Source organism: Argiope bruennichi, chromosome 9, assembly GCF_947563725.1.
Source record: "Argiope bruennichi chromosome 9, qqArgBrue1.1, whole genome shotgun sequence".
In the NCBI taxonomy this organism is placed as follows: Eukaryota; Metazoa; Arthropoda; class Arachnida; order Araneae; family Araneidae; genus Argiope; species Argiope bruennichi.
In genome coordinates, this window is record NC_079159.1 from 72642067 (window position 1) to 72661420 (window position 19354).

Below are 19354 nucleotides of genomic sequence, written 5' to 3' on the forward strand. Positions count from 1 at the left end.
ATTCAGTTCATATTAATGTGCTCTTAAATTAAACCATATGACTGGCGCAGTATGGCCTCACATGGCTCTTGTGCCAATAAACCATACCTACCTACCTACCTTGTGTAGAGCAGCATAGTCAATGTCATGATTCTTGCGCAAAAACGAAAAAAAAAAGTCTTTTTTTATAGTTGTACTAACAATCCTTTGATTGTGTTTCCGCAATAAATATCTTATAAATTTAACCCAAAAGAGAAAGAAATTAGCGACTTGTAATTTTTATTTTTGAGGTATCTTTAACTCGAGCAAGTGAAGAAGTCCCCATGTTCCAGTGGTAGTCGGTTTCCAGTATTCATCCGGATAGCAATATTTGGATAATAAAATCATTCCTCTTTGAAAAAGGCTGCAATACTTATGGTTAACTCCATTTGTAACATTCCAATTTGGATCTAAAGGATCTTGAATTGAAATAGAATTAGCCTGAAAAAAAGACATAAGGCTTTTTAAATTTTCGACAGAAATTGCTTCAAATGATTATACTGAAAGAATAATCCAAATATCAATTCATCATTTACTGTTGATTGTCCTATTTTTATTATACTTAAAGATAAAAGAATAATTTATAGCTTATTGTTGGGGAAAATGGCGAAAAATTCATAATTCATGTCATGAATTTAGTAACAAGTAAACTATATCATTCAAAATGGTAACAAATAATTGATTGTATTACCGAGGGAGAAAAAAATGAACAATTAACCATTATTCTAGTCCATTTTACAATGAAATAAGACAGGATTTTAAAGAAAAGAAAGTTATATTTCAATATGCAAAACGCTAACTTCAAAATTTCTAATAGCCACAACAAATATGTTGCGAAATTTCAAAATATATCAATAGTTCTATGCGTTTCAACCTTTTTAACATGTAGTTAAAAATATTTTTACTTTTTTTAAATCTCGTTTTACCATACGTCTGGATTTTTAAAAGCTATTCATTTTTATACTTGTATTTAGCACTTTTTGTGTTTTGCATTATATCATTGTTTTACATTTTCATATGTTAACACATATGTTTATTTTGTAATATCGTATATTTAATTTTTGCAGTACTATCTTTTATAAAGTTCTATATTAATATCATAGATTTTAATATTCGGCTTTCATTTTACCGTTTGATTGGCGCAGTAGAACCAAATATGGTTCTTGTGCCATAAAACAACAACAAGCAAACCATACGTCTGGCGCAGTATGGCCAAACTTTCTTCTTGTGCCATAAACCTCAAACTATACATTTCAAAACATGAGCAAATTACTACTAATAGTGAATATACGTGTCTCGGCGCCCTACAGGCTGGATCGTTTGGCATAGATCTACCAAACGTAGCAAATTTTTTAAACTTATTTTAAACTTTAATTAACCGACATTTTGGCATTTCCCCACAACAGTATCCGAAATTATTATTACATCATCTTAAAATACAAAAAATCTTTTTCAGGTAAGTTTCAGCATAAGACATGCTTCGAATAATTTTTTTTTGTAAGTTTTGCTGCACTTAAAGTATATTTTCAGAAAATTAGAGAAATGCATAACACATTTAACACTAGATTGCTTAGAGAAATCATCTTTTTTTATTGCTTTCTAATTTGAATTAGAAAAAAAATTATATTTATAGTGATACAATTTCTTAGAATTTTGGAACTTTTTATACATGATATAAATGCATTTATTAATGGTTATATTTACATTCCCCCATTATTTTTGATATATGTATGTATTGTACCTATATTGCTTCTGATTTCTGTTATGCTGGATTTTATGCTTTTAAGACCATTTTTCAACTATGACATCTAAAATTTTACCTTTTATTCACAACTCTAACCACATGTTTTGGTGCAGCATGGCCATATGTGGCCCTTGTGCCATTAAACCGGAAATAACAACAACAACAACATATATACCTATATTGTCCAAAAGTAGTCATTTTGACTGCTTGAGAAATTTAAAATAAATAAGTTATTTATTTTATACACGAATGAAGTAGTTATTTCTTTTATATTATTAGAAATAAAAGTTATTTCTGAATTCAGTAAATTTCTTGTGTGACCAGTCCGGCCCTGTATTAAAATATTTCTCATTTTTTTTCAATTCCCGTTACATAACATGTCGGTACATGATAAATTCTCGATTTGAACGGACACTAGATAAGTTACAGCTACTTAGTAAGCTAAAGGTAGCAATTGTTATTATCTCTATACAGTGATATTTGTTCTAACAAGTTAAATTTTATAACACAAAATTTGTAGTCGATATGGGAGACAAAATGGCCAGAAAATATACAGTAAAAGCTAGTTCTCATAGCTGGTCCCTTCAAATATTTTTCAATGTTTTAGATTTGGCTGCTATAACTTGGTTGGTTGATTGGTTGGATGCGAGTTTTAATGGCACAAGAACCAACCATGGCTAAATGGAGCCAGACGTATGGTTAAAATATTATAAATGCTTGGATTCTTTACAAAAAACTACAGGAATAAAAATACAACAAAAAGAGTTCTTGTTTCAATTAGGAGGACAGCCTTCCATTGAATATATAAATGCAAGGCATAACATTTCGCCACACCTTGACGATCTCCAAAGGTCAGCTGCAACATCATCGAATACAAACCATCCTAATAAACTCAGAATTTGTCAAGTATGACTTTGCGGCAATAACAAAACAAGTAATATTTGTAAAAAATGTACGCATAAAAAATTTAAAACAAATATACGAATAATAATACATAAAGTACTTTTTACTTTTTTTCCCAGTGCAGTAAATTTTTCTTTATTGTTTAATATTTACTAACAACATATTATATAACTAAATAACATAAAAGAATATTATTAATTTTAAATAAATGATTAAATTATTTAAATAAATTATTTATTTATTATTTCACATGGCAGTTATTTTAACTGCTTTTGGACAATACAGGTATATACCAGGTTTCAATCTTTCTAGTATTAACAGAATAGTGTACAATGCTACAGCCAACATATCCATTTGATCCTAATTTTAATAAATTTTTAAAATTCATTTATAAATAATTGCTAACAATGCTGCTTTTTATAGTTGTAATGACAGTCAAACCAATTTTATTATTTCAATATATTTTTCACCAGCATTAAAATTGTGATTTAAAACAGGTTGTGTGTGTTTTTTTTAACATTATCTTTTACATAAAAATATTAATAAATTTTGCATTTATTAATATTTTTAGGATTCTTTTTCATATAAACTGCGTGATGCAAATATCATATTACATAGAATGCAACGTCTAGTGCAATCAAGGCAAACGAATAAATCCAGAAGCATTATCAAAGCAAAATATTTCGAATAAAAAACAAAAAAAATTAAAAGAAATTTTTTAAAAGATGATTTTTAAATAATTTCTAGACAAATCTGCAAATTTCGTTTCATTTTTAGATTTGTCTTTCCAACTTATTATACATTTATTTAAGACATTAAAAGCAACCATTATATATATAAGTTAGGGTCTAGGAATTCGATAACATTCAAACTAATATATGTGGTTATTAATATAACATACATTATATTATTTTAATATTAAAGGCTTTTTGGCGATCAATTGTTTTGACGGGAGAAATGATAGTTAATATCTTCGATATTTTATATAATTAGCTCTTAAAGATTCCTCAGTTAAGTATTTTTTAAAAACCAAATTTTGATAGATCTGTGGTGTCGACTTTTTGAAAGCCTTACCGTATTATTTTCGCAATGAAATGAATCTTTCTAATTTACTGTCATCTCATCTAAATTTTAATTTGGAAGGATAGTGAATTAAACTTCACTCAATTAAAAAAATTTCTTGCTGAAATTGTTTAAAAACAGATGCATTAAAAAAATTATTCATTATTGTTACTTATGAAGCTAAGTTTCAATTTTAAGTACTTAGAGTATACAGAGATTTAAAAAAAAAAAGATTATTATAGATCATATTGAAAAAAAAATCTTGCTCATTAGTAAAAAATAAGTCGTATCTTTCTGCCATTATCAAAACCAAAAAAAAAAAAAAAAAAAAAAAAAAAATCCAGTATGAAATATTTGGAGCAACTTCACAGCAATGAAATTTATTGTTGTAAAATGAGGTTTAAAAAAAAAGAGTTTTTTTAAAATGTACAGCAACTACATTGTTATCATTGAAAAGCAAATTTAACTTAAGACCATTTTTGAGCTCTTTCGTTCTGCTAAAATTTTCCTTAGTTTTATATAAATTAATAATTTGATGGAATTTCAAAAATAAAATCTCTTTGAAAGTACACTTTTATTCTCCAAAATATATCTGTGTCAAATCTGATAACTTTTAAGTCGAACATTAAACCCTATAGAGCACCAATACAAATACACATTTTCTTTTATCATTAGCAGAGAATTTTTTATTGCATTTTCCATAGACGTGCCTGAACTAGTGGGTGATAGTTCATCATCCTAATATTGTCAGATTTTTGCAAGCTATTGGTTTGTTGAATTTTATTTAGGTTATTTTTTTTTTATCCATTTCAAAAAAATGGTTTTCGTATCTTGGTAATTAATGTACTTTTACTTTTTTTCTTAAATGATTTTAAAATATCGTTTTAATGCATTTGCTTATTTTTTGTAGTTTTAATTTTACCTCATTTAAAGAACCTTTTAATATCATTGAATTTCATTTTTACCATGTGACTGGCGCATCACGGCCAGATTGGGCTTTTGTGCCAAAAAACTTAATCAACCAACCATTAGCAGAGATAATTGGCACTTAAAATGTTCAGAAGAAAACATTATCCAAAAACTTCAATAAAGGTTTTCTATTTAAAACCTATATTATCCATAATTTGGGAGGGGTGGTAGAAAGCATTTGTTTATCTTTACCAATGTAAATTTCATTATTATTAAATATAAAAGTGTAGAAATAAATGTTAATAAATTTGAAATAAAAGATTTATCATGAACATTTAGAAGTATGATTTCATATAAAAACTAAACAAAATGTTATGAACATATTTACTTGAAATACGTTGCCACTTGCAAGACTTCTAGAAGTTAACTCGGTTGTATCGACACTCCGAGCCACTAGTGGACATATTGCTTTGGAGTAGCTGAATTTTGCATAGAAGCAGAAAAATTCCTTTATTAATTCTTCTATACGAGAAGGAAAAAGATAACATTTATTGAATAATAATTTTTTTAATATACAAACAAGGAAAATCAAAATTTATTTATTAGTAACTGATACACACAAGATTGGTAAGATGAAAATACTTTCAAGTCTTGTATTATATGTTTTAATTAATTGTCACCAAACCTTCATTAGCACTTTCAACGCTACCGACGATAAATCTCGTCTTTCAGATACATCCTACTACAGGTTTTTGTGGGCTAAAATTTGTTTCTTATCTCAGTTTAGATAGCGAGTTCGCAAATTGTACAGACTAAGTCTATGGCAAAAGGATACCGACGTGCTCTGATTGGTTTAAGCCTTGGCATCTTTTTGGTAATGTTTTGCACTCATAATAGTGTAGTTTTCGCTAATTTGGCTCAAACCTTGTACCTTTCATTAGTTTTATGGAAGATCAGATTGAATATCAACACGATCTAATTTTTATTAATATAATTGTTTTCTCTAAATATTACACATTAATACTGCTAATACTAATTATTAATAATAGTAATAAATATTACCAATAATACTAGTAAGACAAGTAACTAATGTTGTTTATGCACAGAAATATAAAACTAAATGAGAGTAATTACTCAACATATAATACAGCAATTAAATAATTCTTATTTTTCTATGATTTTCGTACATTTATTAGATAATTTATGCAGTCATTGAAACTTGTTGCTGAACGTTAGTTACTTTCCCATCAACTACATATGGGAAGATGATTACTTAATACCCAAAACGTATAAATATGTAAGCTTTAACGGAATATGTGATTCCGTAGCTAATTTTTTTAGTTATATCAAAATAATAGTAAGAAAAAACACACAAAAAAAATATTTTTAATAAATTGTAATTTTTATATTTCCTGAATTTAGGTTTCAGAATTTGATCTTTTCTGCTGTATATGTGTTTCAGATTAATATCACATGTAAACCGTAAAAAATAGGGTGGGGGCGGGGATAAATTCACAAGTTTTATTTATTTTTATAAAAATATATTTCGGTATGGCATCTTTTTGGCAAAACATTGCCAAAAAGATGCCAAGGCTTAAACCAATCAGAGCACGTCGGTATCCTTTGCCATAGACTTAATCTGTACAATTTGCGAACTCGCGTTTAGATAAGTTGAACTTTTTAATACATATCTAAAAAATATTTTTACTTTTTTTCTTTTTTTTTTTTTTTTTTTGTTCAAAAAAATGTCAACAACCAGAAGAATTGATATTTGTCTTTTAATGAAGTTTTTATCTAATTCATCTTTAGTGATGAATGTATCGAGACCTTCATTGAATTCAAGAATTTGCGACCAAAACGTGAGGCATGTTTTAAGTTTTTGAAGCTAGTTGTATTTATATAGCAAAACTGGTTATAGTACCCAAATATCGTGAGTTGTTGATGACTGCCTAAAGTATATGACATATGTAAGTAAAAATACAAAGTAAATATGTAAAATACATTTAATATTAGCACGTGTTGGTATCAATGAAATACCTTTTTATAATATATAAGTAGTTTTTATAATATATAAGTAGATAATTTTGATATAAAAGATATTTTTATAGGAAATCTAATACATACAAAAGCAGGCAGTTGCATTTTATTTTCCAATTAAGAAAACCATCAGTTGCACCAAACAGTTTTTAAATACAATAGCTTCTCAAACTAGCGGCAGTGGTCACTTTGAAATTTTCTCTCATACTGCCTAATAAAGATATAGTACTCTAAAAAAAATATTGCAAAGATATAAAAAAATTAACATAATGTTTATTTATTTGTGGGCAAGAAAGAACTAAAAGGAAAAAAAGATCTTTGAGATAAAAAAGGGCTAAAAATTGGTTTTCGCACCAAATTTGTAGATTCTACTAATTTCTGAATGAAATCCATTCACAGAAAGTTTGATTGATTTGCTGTTCAAATGCAACACGATAGCTATAAAAACATAAAATAAATAAAATTTGGTAGACAGATTTAACATTTAAAATATCTATCTTTGTCGAATTTTGAATTAAATTTGTCGAAGAATTGACCGCCTGCCAGTCTAAAGCTTCACATATATGTAAACGGGATAGTTAAAAAATGCACCAATTTAAATAAATGAAATTTCTCATGTGATCATGTTTCTAAAATTGTAGTGCTGGATCAAATTTTGGTTTCAATCGTTAAAAAAAAGTCACCCAAAAGGCACACTTAGTCTTCTTTACTGTATAACGAAGCACAAAACTGTCATGTGCGGGACTTTGAAAATAAAAATCTGAGTAATGAAACCGGACAACTTTTCCAGCTTGCCATCTAGCGGCCACTCGATAAAACTTCAGTCTATGCTCTGGAGTCATAGATGAAGCACAATGTTTACCCCCCGAGAATTGTACTTTTCCTTAAATGTTTGTATTAATTGTTTGTCCTATTATTGTTTTTCGTGTGTTGAATCCTTTAATGCTTCATTAAAAAGATTTAAATCAATTAAGCTTCTTTCCTTAAGAGTTTTGTTTTTCCTTAGCAGGAATAGTTTTTGGCGTCCAACGGTAACTAGTTTTGTTTTAGGTTACAGTAATTTATGTGGGCAGAGTGAGTGAGAAATATCTTCATTAGAGAGCATGCGAGAAAGTTTTTGAGAGACTACTCCTACTAATCTTTCTCCTTTAAATAATAGTGTAACCATAACTGTTTTCCTTAGCCCTCTAGCGGCCGCTGCAATAAACAGTAGTTCAAGTCTTGGAAGCAAGCGGTAAGCATGTTGTTGCCCCGAGTATCATTTTAATTTATATTTGTAATTAAATTTTATTGTTCCAAATAATTTTGTCCCCTTGTAAATTATGTCCTTTTATTTCATTAAATATATTTTAACTTAATTGGCATGATTTATTGACTTTAATCGCCTTCTTTGACAGAATTCAAATTTTGCGCCCTTACGGCCACAATAGTAAATAAAATCTGTTTATTGAATAGATATTTCTCGTTTTGTATTATAATTATTTTAAAAAGAAAATATTAATTATTTTTACTTGGACCTAAATTTTAGCTATTTTATTTTCTGTTTCATTTTAACAATATTTTGAATAATCTGCCAGAGAGTGTTTCATCTATAACAGATTCAGTATTTTCTTTAAACACTTTACTTTCACTTCCTTTTGATACGATTTTTTTTCCTTTTTTCCCTGTAACATTTTTGCTCTACGAAAATTGTGAATGGCGCAGTTTATCCTAAATTGTACCTTGTGCCAAAAAAAAAAAAAAAAAACATACCATATCTACGAAAACTAATGCATATTTTTAGTGCAATCGCATTAATCTTTTTGAAAATTAATAAAAAAATTAAAATTCTCATGTCATTAAAAATAACTTCATTATCAGATAATAAAATTGAATCAACTATTGAATGTTGCCCGGTGTTTATGAATTTCAGAAAGTTTTGCAAACGATTTGTAATATAAATGTAATTTATAAATGATGCATAGTTTTAAAGCATTAGATTCTTGATATAAATTTTTAATTAATCATGATCAAAAAGTAATTTTAATAATTTATATTCGTGTAACATAAAGTAAGCCATGAAAGATAATATAATAATATTTGATAAATACCTAAACTTTCGGAATTCTTTGAATTCTCAAACGTATTGAAATATTCATTTGCATACGTGACACTGCTTTTATCACTGATAATTTCTGAAAAAAAAAGTTTTCAAACATTTATTTTCATTATTTATATTATATACCTAATCTTATAAACAATATTTAATAATAAAAAATAGTATAATAATTTAATAAATTCATCAGATTTCAAAATTTAATTTTTAACATTTCAAATGATACTGTCATTATTTATTAAAAAGAATATCACAATTCTTTCGTTTCATTATTTTCTTATTCTGCATCGAATATATATATAATATATTGCAATAACTTTTTAAATGAAGAAGCAATTTTTATTCTTATTTAAAAAATATTTTAAGAAAATTTATTTATTTTCTCTGTTTTGTGATTATGCATTATATATATATATATATATATATATATAATATAATGTATAATCCGTACCTGCTCTTTGAATCATATCCTCCACTGTAGGTAAAATAGGTGGATTTCTAGTTTGAAGAAAATAAATAACAAGCAAAAACACAGCATAACTCTTGAATTTACTTATACCACCACACAATTTGTGATATTTGAACCAGTATATTAGGAAACGATACAAAGGAGCCACTCTTTTCTCCAACATATTACAAAACAGCATGAGATTTGTTGAGTAAAGAGCAGACCTAGTAAGCAAAGAAAGCAATCATTACTATTTTTACTATAAGCTAATACAGTTACATATTGGTAATATAAAGATAAGGATAGTCACAAAATGGGATTTTGAAATTAAAAACATTCAAAATAATAGTCGATACCGAATCATCAGTGGTGGATTTAGGAATTTTGAGTCCCTAGGTAGTTTACTTCACGAGTAAATTGGTCAATTAAGTTTCATATTTCAAGATATTTTTAACTTGAACATTTAAAATTATTTTAAGTCTGTTTGATACACTAATCAATTCAATTTCACATTTCAAAACATTTTTAATTTAATCAACATTTTACTTATTTATTTTAAGCTATTTTTTTATATATTTTGGTTTCTTAATAGAAATGAATGTCTTTACTTATTATGACTTACAACTGCGCACCATTCACATTTGTACTCAATACTTAGTAAGAAAACTGTCGCTGCTAACAAATATTGTAAAAACTAAGCGAACCTAATCATACAGGTAGGAACATGATCAGTTATACTTGAAAAATATCAATGACATGCTACTATTTCATTAGTAATAGAATTTCTATTTTTTACAGATTGATTCATTTGGCTAACATTATTGGATCGGTCCTTACGACCTCTTCTTAGTCCAGCGGTCCTAGGCAACTAACTGCCTATTCTAACCAATCAGCCAGTGATCACTAGCTGTATTATTAGATATTATTTTGACAGGCAAATATTAATAAGAGATCCTTCAAAAAATGAAATTTATTGTTATAACTAACATAATAAAAGTACAAGAATTTCCATTTAACGAAGCTAACAAAATTTTCAGCAGAAACTTGATTTTTAACGATTTACATATAATTTACTCTTATTTGTACGAATAATAATTTCGTTTTAAAGAAACTTTACAATTTTTTTCCAAAATTTTATGGTTTGTCATTTGTAGAATAGCCAAAAAAATCTGTCAAATCGATAGCCTTGACCTCACGCATTTTAGCTGCATTACGGAAGCTGATAAATTTTCTTCAAATAGATGAAGACACTGATGTATATCTTATGATGTATTACATATTGCGAAGTGTTACAGAAAGTAATGAAAACATTGCAGGGAGTAATGAAGAAGACAGTGAGGAGACTATTAAAATACATGAGGCCTAATAGCATTTGGAATAATAAAAAGGGCAGTACATTCCAACATAATTTTAGTGTGAATTTTTTTATGAAAAATATGTGGTTTTTTAATATAAGATATGGAAAAAAAATGGTTGCAGACTATTTCTTAATTTAGAATACGTAATTTTAATCAATAAAGAAAGGTAAATTTTAGTTTTTTCACTCTCTGTCTCTCTTCTTAAAATTTACAAAATTTTTAACAAATTTTCTTTACAACGGAGTTTCTTAGTGGAGTAACGGTCCTCATTAAATAGATTTGCTGTATTTCTTTTTTTTTTTCCTTCAGTTACTTAATTTTTTTTAGCTAGTTGTTATAAACTTAGTTTTGTTAATTAACTATTTCATTTATTAATTTTAAAAGGTTCTAAAAATTACAAAGAGAATGTAAATAATTCCGTATTTTTTCACATCTTTAATTAACTTTTTAAAAAGTTTTATAATTAATCTAAACTTGACTACTTGGAATTTTTATTTTTACAAAAGCATATATTACCACTTCAAAACTGAAAGCTCCATCCTAACAGAGTTCATTTGATAGCAGTGCTGTATTACGCTATCTCTAGCGACTCATGGAATTCTTCAAATGTGATATTATTAATTTTAATTTCGAAAAAGGTTAATTGTCGACTGACTATGCAGTGATTTTCTTTATTGTTAATACTTCCCATTCGCCGTTTTAAAAGTCCGGACTTCTAGACATTCTAAATTTAGGCATCGCCGGATTATTGCGAGTCTACTGTGAATTTCTGACGAAGCTAAAATAGTTCATTAAATAAATGCACAATTATAAAGATTAAATAGTTATTTTTACTGTGCGAATATATCATTTTGATATTTGAAAGTAATTATTTTCACTAAAAAATAAAAGATAATAAAAAAAAGAAAGTTTATCAAATTTTAAAGATATTTATACTCTCTCTCTCTCTCTCTCTCTCTCTCTATATATATATATATATATATATATATATATATATATATATATATATATATATATAAATTCAGTTTGATTAAGTGCAAAATTCACTTACTTGTTCTCAATTGAAAGATCACAAGCTAAGTTCCTATGGGTGAAATACAAAATTGGACATACACCAGGTATAACTTTTGACTGTTTATCAAATCCAGCATCCGTCAAAAGAGTTTTTAGGTGACAAAGTTTTTCTTTTGAAATTAGTTGTGAAAATCCGGCAAATGAGCTGTTTCCCATTTTTGTATCTTCCTTGAAATCTATGCAGATATCATCTGTTGAATTATGCTACGAAAAATTAAACACTTATATACAAAATCAGCTTTCACTTTACAGAAAAAAAAAAAAAAAAAGCTTATATAAGACATTACTCAATTCAAATCTTTATAGAAATTTAGAAAAAAAGTTAATATATATAATGATATTTTAAACTCTTAATTTAATCCAAATTAATTTCTAAAACTTTATCTTAATTTAGCCCATCGTAACTTCATTCTAAAATATTCTCTTATTTCGTGATCCAATTTCACTTTCGGTTTAATTAATTCCTTTGTAAAACTAATGCGCCATCGGTACTACGTATCACATGAAAGTGATACTTCATTTCATACGTTGCCCTTGTCAAAGGTCATTCCATTGGCACGCGGCCGGAAATCCTATGTTATATAAGGCTAGTGATCATTTGTTCAGTCCTTTTTCGCTTCTTTCTTACTTCTGCTTTTGTGTCGCGCTGCGCCTTCCTGTAAATTATCATGCCTGCAACTCGGAATAGAATAAAACGAAATTGAAAATACAATGTCTCATCTATGTCTTCAAACCTGCACTCTGCTTCAACCAAAATAATGTTACATATTATTTAGCCGACAGGATACGAAAAATATTACATATTATTTAGTCGGCAGGATTCGAATCCATTACATATATATAATTAACTATGCAAATAAAAACAATTGTGGTAATTAATAAAATTAAGGAAGATAATTTCAAAAACAAAATATTAAATATTACGCTAAGTAAAATAATATTTTTAAGAGGAAAAAAAATGCTATATATGACGTAAAGAATAATATTTTACTAGAAGATGTACCCATCTAGACGAGTTGTTATCCTTTTAAAAATATTTCGGATATGATTGACGTAGATGAATTAATGAAACTTGTAATAGAAAATCTCCAACACATTAGCAGAATACTTAAAAAACTTTTTTTTTTAAATTATTATGTGTAGTATACTTTAGGTGCAAATTGTTTGTTTGTTACTGTTGTAACATTGTTTCTTTACAGGGGAATCTTCTCTTTCCATAATGTTTACGAACACTCAAATCAAAACTAATTACTAAACTCGGTTTGAAGCAAATAGTGATCAACTAACAGAAATATATATATATAAAAGTATTAAAATCAAGTTAATAGGAAAATAAAAAAAAAAAATTGAACCAAAATATATATATATATATATATATATATATATATATATATATATATTTGGTTCATTTTTTATTTTCCTATTAACTTGATTTTAATACTTTTGTATCAATTCATCTGTGTTTTAGAAGTAGCTGCAGTTGCGCTCTCTAAATACTATGAAGTTCTTTTTTGGTTTTAGTTTGAATAGGTAATAATTTTTAGTTGCGATTTCGAAACTGTTTTGTTTTTGTTTCGTTTTCATTTTAGTTTCGTTTTCAAACTATTTCTTACTGTAGATTGGTTACTTATATATATATATATATATGCCAAATACCAAATAAAATTTTAAAAAATTGCAGACATCAGTTCTTTAACTTTTGCTGCAATTCAGCATGTAAACAAAATGTGAAGTTTATGATCCCATAAATATTTTTTATTCATGCTTAATTTTATTCGCTCACCGATAAATAGATCAATTTAAACATAAAAAAAACTGTGTCAATTGTTAATTATCAAAACAAAATTCGGGATTTCGCAATCTATAATGATGAGGACTAGAAAACGAGAATATTTTTAACTTCGCCCAGAATTACAAACGGCGTTGGATGATTATATATACTGATATGTCGTTTAAGATAATAAAGGAATTACAGAAAAAATAGTAAAATTTAACTTTTTACACGTCCTCCAGCTTTATCAATCATATCTATTAAAATATTCTTGATATTCTTAACATTAAATTTTCAGCGTTTCACTTTTCAAGGCATTCAGCGAAAACAGAGCAAGTTAGAAAGAAAACAGAAAAGAAAGATTGTTTTACTATCAAAAAAAATCAAGGGGAGACTATTCAAATTAATTTTAGCTAATACTCAAATTAATTATAACCAAAGCTATAAATCTAGCAAACCACAGTGAATGCCTTTGTCCAATAAACATACTTGTAAATAAATAATAATAATAAAAGCGTCTGAAATTATTTATCCAATTATTAGTCATGTTACATCGAACGCACTGTTTCCCGCTCCAATAGCAGCAAGGTTTGATGACTTGGAAAAATAGTTTTATCTACAGATACAAATATAATGTGAAATAGAATGTGACTGAAAGTAATAAAGATACAATGATGTTTCGATTTGACAACAAGATTCATTGCAGTTGGGATTCTTGAATTTAGTAAATCTTTGCCAACCTACTCTGTAAACAATCGAAAACTGACACATAAAACTTTAACCATGTTTTGATACACTTACCAATGCCAACCGTTACTAATAATTATAAAAAGAAATTAAATTGAGAAATACTGAAATCGGGTCAGATTAAAAATCAATCAACGCAAACAATATCTCTAGCGAAAAAAGAAAGATAATAGCAAAAAAAAAAAAAAAAAAAAACCTAATTCTTTTTTTTTTCTCTTTTTTTCTTTCTTTTTAGTTTACATAAACTTATTTGTCCTATATTAGTATTGGAATACGGCATTCTTTTACTGAAACCACACGCTTAAATATCAGAGGAAATTTCTAATCAAGTATCAACGGGATCTCGCACTGCTGCATATAAAAGATTCTATGGTAAATGGAAGAATGACTATGTCTCTACTAATAATAAATATGAATGTGCATGTGTGTTGACATTCTCGAGATTTGACTGTTTGATCTGCAGCTATTTAATTTCACACATATATACAGGGTGTCTCAAAAACCTTGACCACGGCTTTTATTCGTTAAATGTTGATCATAGACATATACTGTAAATAACAAAGTTCCGTAAAAAATGGTGTAAAATGTTATGAAATCGATTAAAATTTTCAGGGGATTAAACTTTAAAAAATACAAAATTTAAATTTTTACATGGAGCCCGTATAAAAAAATTCCCAGTGAGTAAAATGTGCTCCATCCTCTAATAAGGTCATGTACAAAATTTCAGAATTTTATCACAGAAAGTTTCAAAGATATGAAACTACATAAATGCTGACTTAAATCACTTTTCGATGCCTGGATACGAGTTCGAAAAGAGGAAAAATCATATCGGATGTTCGTGTGTTCACAAATTAACAAAGAAAGTAATGATTGAATAAATAAATGATAATTTTGCTACTTATTGGTTCAAAAGTATAAAAAATTTGTAGAAATAATAACTTAAAGGAAAGATTACATAAGAAAAGATTACTTAAAGAAAACATTACATAAGTTTTTTTACAAGTTCATTGGCTGTGCCATTTTTAAGTTATTTCCTGTATTTCATGATATAAAATTTTAAAGTATTTTTCAGGAAATATAGATTTTCAAATCTCTATTTAAAACTAAAGATATAAAGCATATTTTATTTCCTTATGATGCATTCCTGCGTCGCACCATCTGCACTGAAGCTGTAAACATTTGCATTTTAATTTGTGATTGATCCTTCACCAACTTTGTTTTAACATAACTATGAGAATTTTCAAGATAAAATTCTGAAATCTTGTACATGACTTTATTAGAGACTGAGACACATTTTATTCACTGGAAATTTTTTTGTATGGGGTCCGTATAAAAATTTAAATTTTGTATTTTTTAAAGTTTAATCCCTTGAAAATTTTAATTGATTTCATAACATTTTGCACCTTTTTTTACGCAACTTTGCAATTTACATTATATGTCTATAATCAATATTTTAGGAATAAAAGCCGTGGTCAAGGTTTTTGAGACACCCTGTATACCCTGGAGGGCGTAAATGTGCACTTCGGGACTATGTTTATTTTATCTCCGCATTTCTTGGTTTTGCAAATTTTACTTTAACTTTTTAGAACTCCACTGAATATTTTTTATATTTAACCATATGTTTGGCGCAGCTTAGCCAGATTTGGCTCTTGTGCCACAAAATCCAAAATAACTAACTAACTAACTCGGGACTATGTTTTTGAAATTTTATTTAGAATTTTAATCAAGCAAAATTTCAGCGTTCTTCCATAATAAATTCTGAAAATATTATTGCACAGAAATGAATTTTACAACATTTCAAAATTTTAAAAATTATCTTTTTAATTGTAACAATTTTATAGTCATGACAAAAAAAAAATTTCTGAAGTTTTGCAATATTTTAAAATTATTTTTTTGCCTTATTTCTATCAACAGATTATTTTGTGCCAGAAATTCAAAGCGTTTTCATTGTTTCATCAAATATTTGATCGAGTGATTTTTTTTTTTTCTTCTTCTATTGAAAATTGCAACAGAAATTTAATATGTTCTGTCTGCCTAGGTGAATAAAAAAGTGAAATTATAGTACAAAGAAATTTAGATGATTGATAAGCAGACAATTAATTTTTGAATAGTGCCATGATGTTACAGGATCCGACCTCTGCTAAAAAGGTTTACGCACTTAATGAACAGAATATACGAAAAACAATTAAAATATTAAGACTTTAACCCTTTGTACTCGAATACCTCCTCTCAGTCACCATTCATTTAGATATTTTATTTATTTATTTTAATTGTTAAAAATGCTTACAGAATGTGAAAAAGATGTACGTTCATTTTTCAGGGAAACACAACTTAACCCTTTTTAGGGCCGTGGGAAGTATGCTTCCCACCAAATTTATCAATCTTTGTATGAAATTATGTAGATTGGCATAAGTTCTGACAATTTTTTTTAGTAAGTCAGAAACTTAGATGCTTCAGTTCTTTATCTCAGACAAAATGATGTGTTTTGATTTGTTACTTAATTATTAATTAACCAAATTAATCAATTAATGAAATTAAATTTATCTAATTAGCTAAATGAATCCCTTTTCTTATTCTAATTTCAAGCCTAAAAATATTTTAACGTAATATGACTAGAAAAAAATGGCCCTTTAAAGGGTTAAAACAGTTGCATATATATCTATATTTTTGGTGTATTAAACAGGTCCATGTATTAAGTGAATAACTATGCATCGAATAATCTGTCCGAATGCAAAGGGTTAAAGCTGACATTTTGACGGAATCGTGAACATGAAGTTATATCCAAATTAGTAAATTGAAATTATTATATAACCAATATCACCAGAGAATGAGTTTGTCCCTAAAAGTAACTAGCAAATTTAAAAAAAGTGTTTTATTACCTTTTTAGTTTCATTAGAAAAAGTCTGAAAAGACAAATCAACATCAGAATTTTTCAGTCCTAGTCTCGATACAGAAGAGCCAGTAAGCTCTACTGCGCAATGTGGAAAATGAGGCTGAAACGCATTTTCTATATCCTTACATATGGATTTTCGAATTGAAATGTCTTCATCTGTTAATTGTGTGTAAGAATTAAAAACCTCAAACTGTTCTAACACCTGTCAATAAAAATAACATAGTGAAAAAAAAATTATTTGTATGTTCCATCTTGAAATAAAACAATATTGTTGCAAATTTAATAATTTGTAGTACTAACAACTTTTTATTGACATAATTGAAAATGCACCATAAAAAATTGCTTAGCAGCCCAATTTTTAATTTTATAGTAATATGAGACATTTATAACAACGTATAATTTATAAATAATTAACAAGGATGGCGAGTTGCTAATAGAGATTGTATTATTACAACTGGATTGGTCAACATTTGGTCGGGCATTATCTATGCTTTCTATTTTATATAGAATTTAAAAAATTCATTTTTTATAACAGAAAAATAATTTCAAAAAATTTCAGTACATAAAATATATAGTTTACTTTTAATATAACCATTATAAACCTCGTCACGATTTAGAGTGATTGGCTAGACATAACCAATGACTTCAACGGCATGATCTAAAAATAAACGAAAAAAATTTTTGTTTTAAAGAAATAATGTAACTTTTTGAATTACTAAAAGAAAACTCAATAATTAAATTATAATAAAAGATATTTATTATTATTATTATTTATTTACTTTCATTGTTTTTTTAAATGCTTGAATCTGTAAATTTGACATATTATCTGATAATAATTCACAAGGTATAATGAGTACAGATTGACATGCATTTGGCAACCAAAGTGGAGATTTCCAACCTAAATTGCTGATAAGAATGAAATTGAAGAATTTGAATAGCATTCTATTATTTTCAGAAAAGATAAATTTGATAAAAATACCAATGAATAAGTGAACTCGGCTTCCAATCTCAAGGTTAATCCATCAATTCATTTGTTTTCTCTTCGACATAATTCAGTGCCCTCTTCTAATTTTTTGGAAATGTGTTATTTAATTGATTCTATTACAAATTAATGGAGACTTTAGATACTTGAATATATTATGTAATTTTTAATATAATGGCTATGAAAGACATAATTTTAGCATGACGAATGAAAACAAATAATAAGGGTTAATTTTAATATATTTATTGAAATAATATATTTAAAGAGGCTTGAAAATATTATATTTCTAAAAATTTGTGGTCGAAATCTAATCTTCATTAATTAGCTAAACAAATTAAAAAAGATTTACTTTCATAAAATGTGAAAACAATTTATAGGTTCTATCTGCAATTCACATAGTTAAAATTTCTGATTAATAATTTTTAGATTTTACATAAATAGTGAAAGTTTTACGTAAATTTTTTAAACAATATTTATATAATATACTTAGCTTTATTTTTTAAAAAATCCATTATTTTTACTTACTGATCTACATTTCTGTAACAACCGTTTCAAATGGGTGTGAGATAATGTTTTCTCTGAATAATGGGGTTTCCGAACAAACTTTCTCAATACATTTTTCTTTATTACATCACATTGAAGATGGCAAAGCACTCTCTTCATCTGTAAAGGAAGAAGAGGTTTTGTATTAATAGAATTTCACTGTACTAATTTTAAATCTTCATGAAAAAAAAATTGTAAGAATTTTCGTTATTGAAAGAATATTTTATATGTTAAATCTGATCATAGTGTCACATCATAATTTTAGAAATCCTAAGTAAATTAAGAATTTGATTTTATAGAGCTATTGAAATGTATTGGAAAAAATGCAAACATCTATTAATTAAATTGAGAGTTCTCTGAATTTCCTTTAAAATATTATACCGTCATCAAAATGATGGTAAATAAAATATACGCTTTTTCAGATAAAATTTAATTTGTATCGCATATTTTGAAAATTATGATTAGCCAATAACTATATGCATTTAAACGATAGTATGGTTAGTAGTTGTTAGAGTAAAATCTTACTTTAATGCAAATATACGAAATAAAAGTTTTAATTAAAAAATCAATTGCTTTGAAATCTAGCAATGAAAATTACTAGAACTCACAGTTTTGTAGATTGCAAAGTTTAGCATTTTTATTAGCTTTGAATTCATAAAAAAAGACTTTATAAATCCTACAGAAAAATAAATTGTTTTGTCGACATTATAAACAATGAATTGCACTGGGCGCAGCCATATTGTTTATTTACAAATGTCGTTGTGATTGCC

At 27.0% G+C, this 19354-nt stretch overlaps 1 protein-coding gene across 6 annotated transcripts; it reads right to left on the bottom strand.

The window, feature by feature from the left end:
* Window positions 1-215: 215 nt before the first annotated feature.
* On the bottom strand, window positions 216-19312 carry LOC129984556 (speckle targeted PIP5K1A-regulated poly(A) polymerase-like). Of its 6 annotated transcripts, XR_008785500.1 has the most exons (9): window positions 19193-19312; window positions 18567-18704; window positions 17046-17261; window positions 11626-11852; window positions 9220-9440; window positions 8764-8847; window positions 6761-6903; window positions 5025-5115; window positions 445-459 (listed from the first exon to the last, which is right to left on the bottom strand). XR_008785500.1 is itself a non-coding variant. In XM_056094465.1 (8 exons), exons 2-8 carry the CDS (start codon window positions 18702-18704, stop codon window positions 259-261), a joined length of 1221 nt encoding a protein of 406 aa, XP_055950440.1. In that variant the 5' UTR covers window positions 19110-19192; the 3' UTR covers window positions 217-258. The 6 variants fall into 6 exon arrangements, 3 of the variants coding, with proteins under 3 accessions (XP_055950441.1, XP_055950440.1, XP_055950439.1); XM_056094465.1 differs by lacking the exons at window positions 6761-6903; window positions 19193-19312 and adding an exon at window positions 19110-19192 and having other exon boundaries at window positions 217-459; window positions 5025-5158; XM_056094464.1 differs by lacking the exon at window positions 6761-6903 and having other exon boundaries at window positions 218-459; window positions 5025-5158.
* Window positions 19313-19354: the final 42 nt, after the last annotated feature.

What these genes read in the sequence shown, in the direction of transcription:
- LOC129984556 (XM_056094464.1), bottom strand. Translation starts at nt 19,240, where the DNA reads ATGAATTCAAAGCTAATAAAAATGCTAAACTTTGCAATCTACAAAACT. An exon ending in GGATATGATTCAAAGAGCAG is followed by an intron (nt 8,848 to 9,219) that starts GTACGGATTATA and finishes TTTTTTTTTCAG; the next exon opens with AAATTATCAGTGATAAAAGC. An exon ending in CAAGTGGCAACGTATTTCAA is followed by an intron (nt 460 to 5,024) that starts GTAAATATGTTC and finishes TCTTTTTTTCAG; the next exon opens with GCTAATTCTATTTCAATTCA.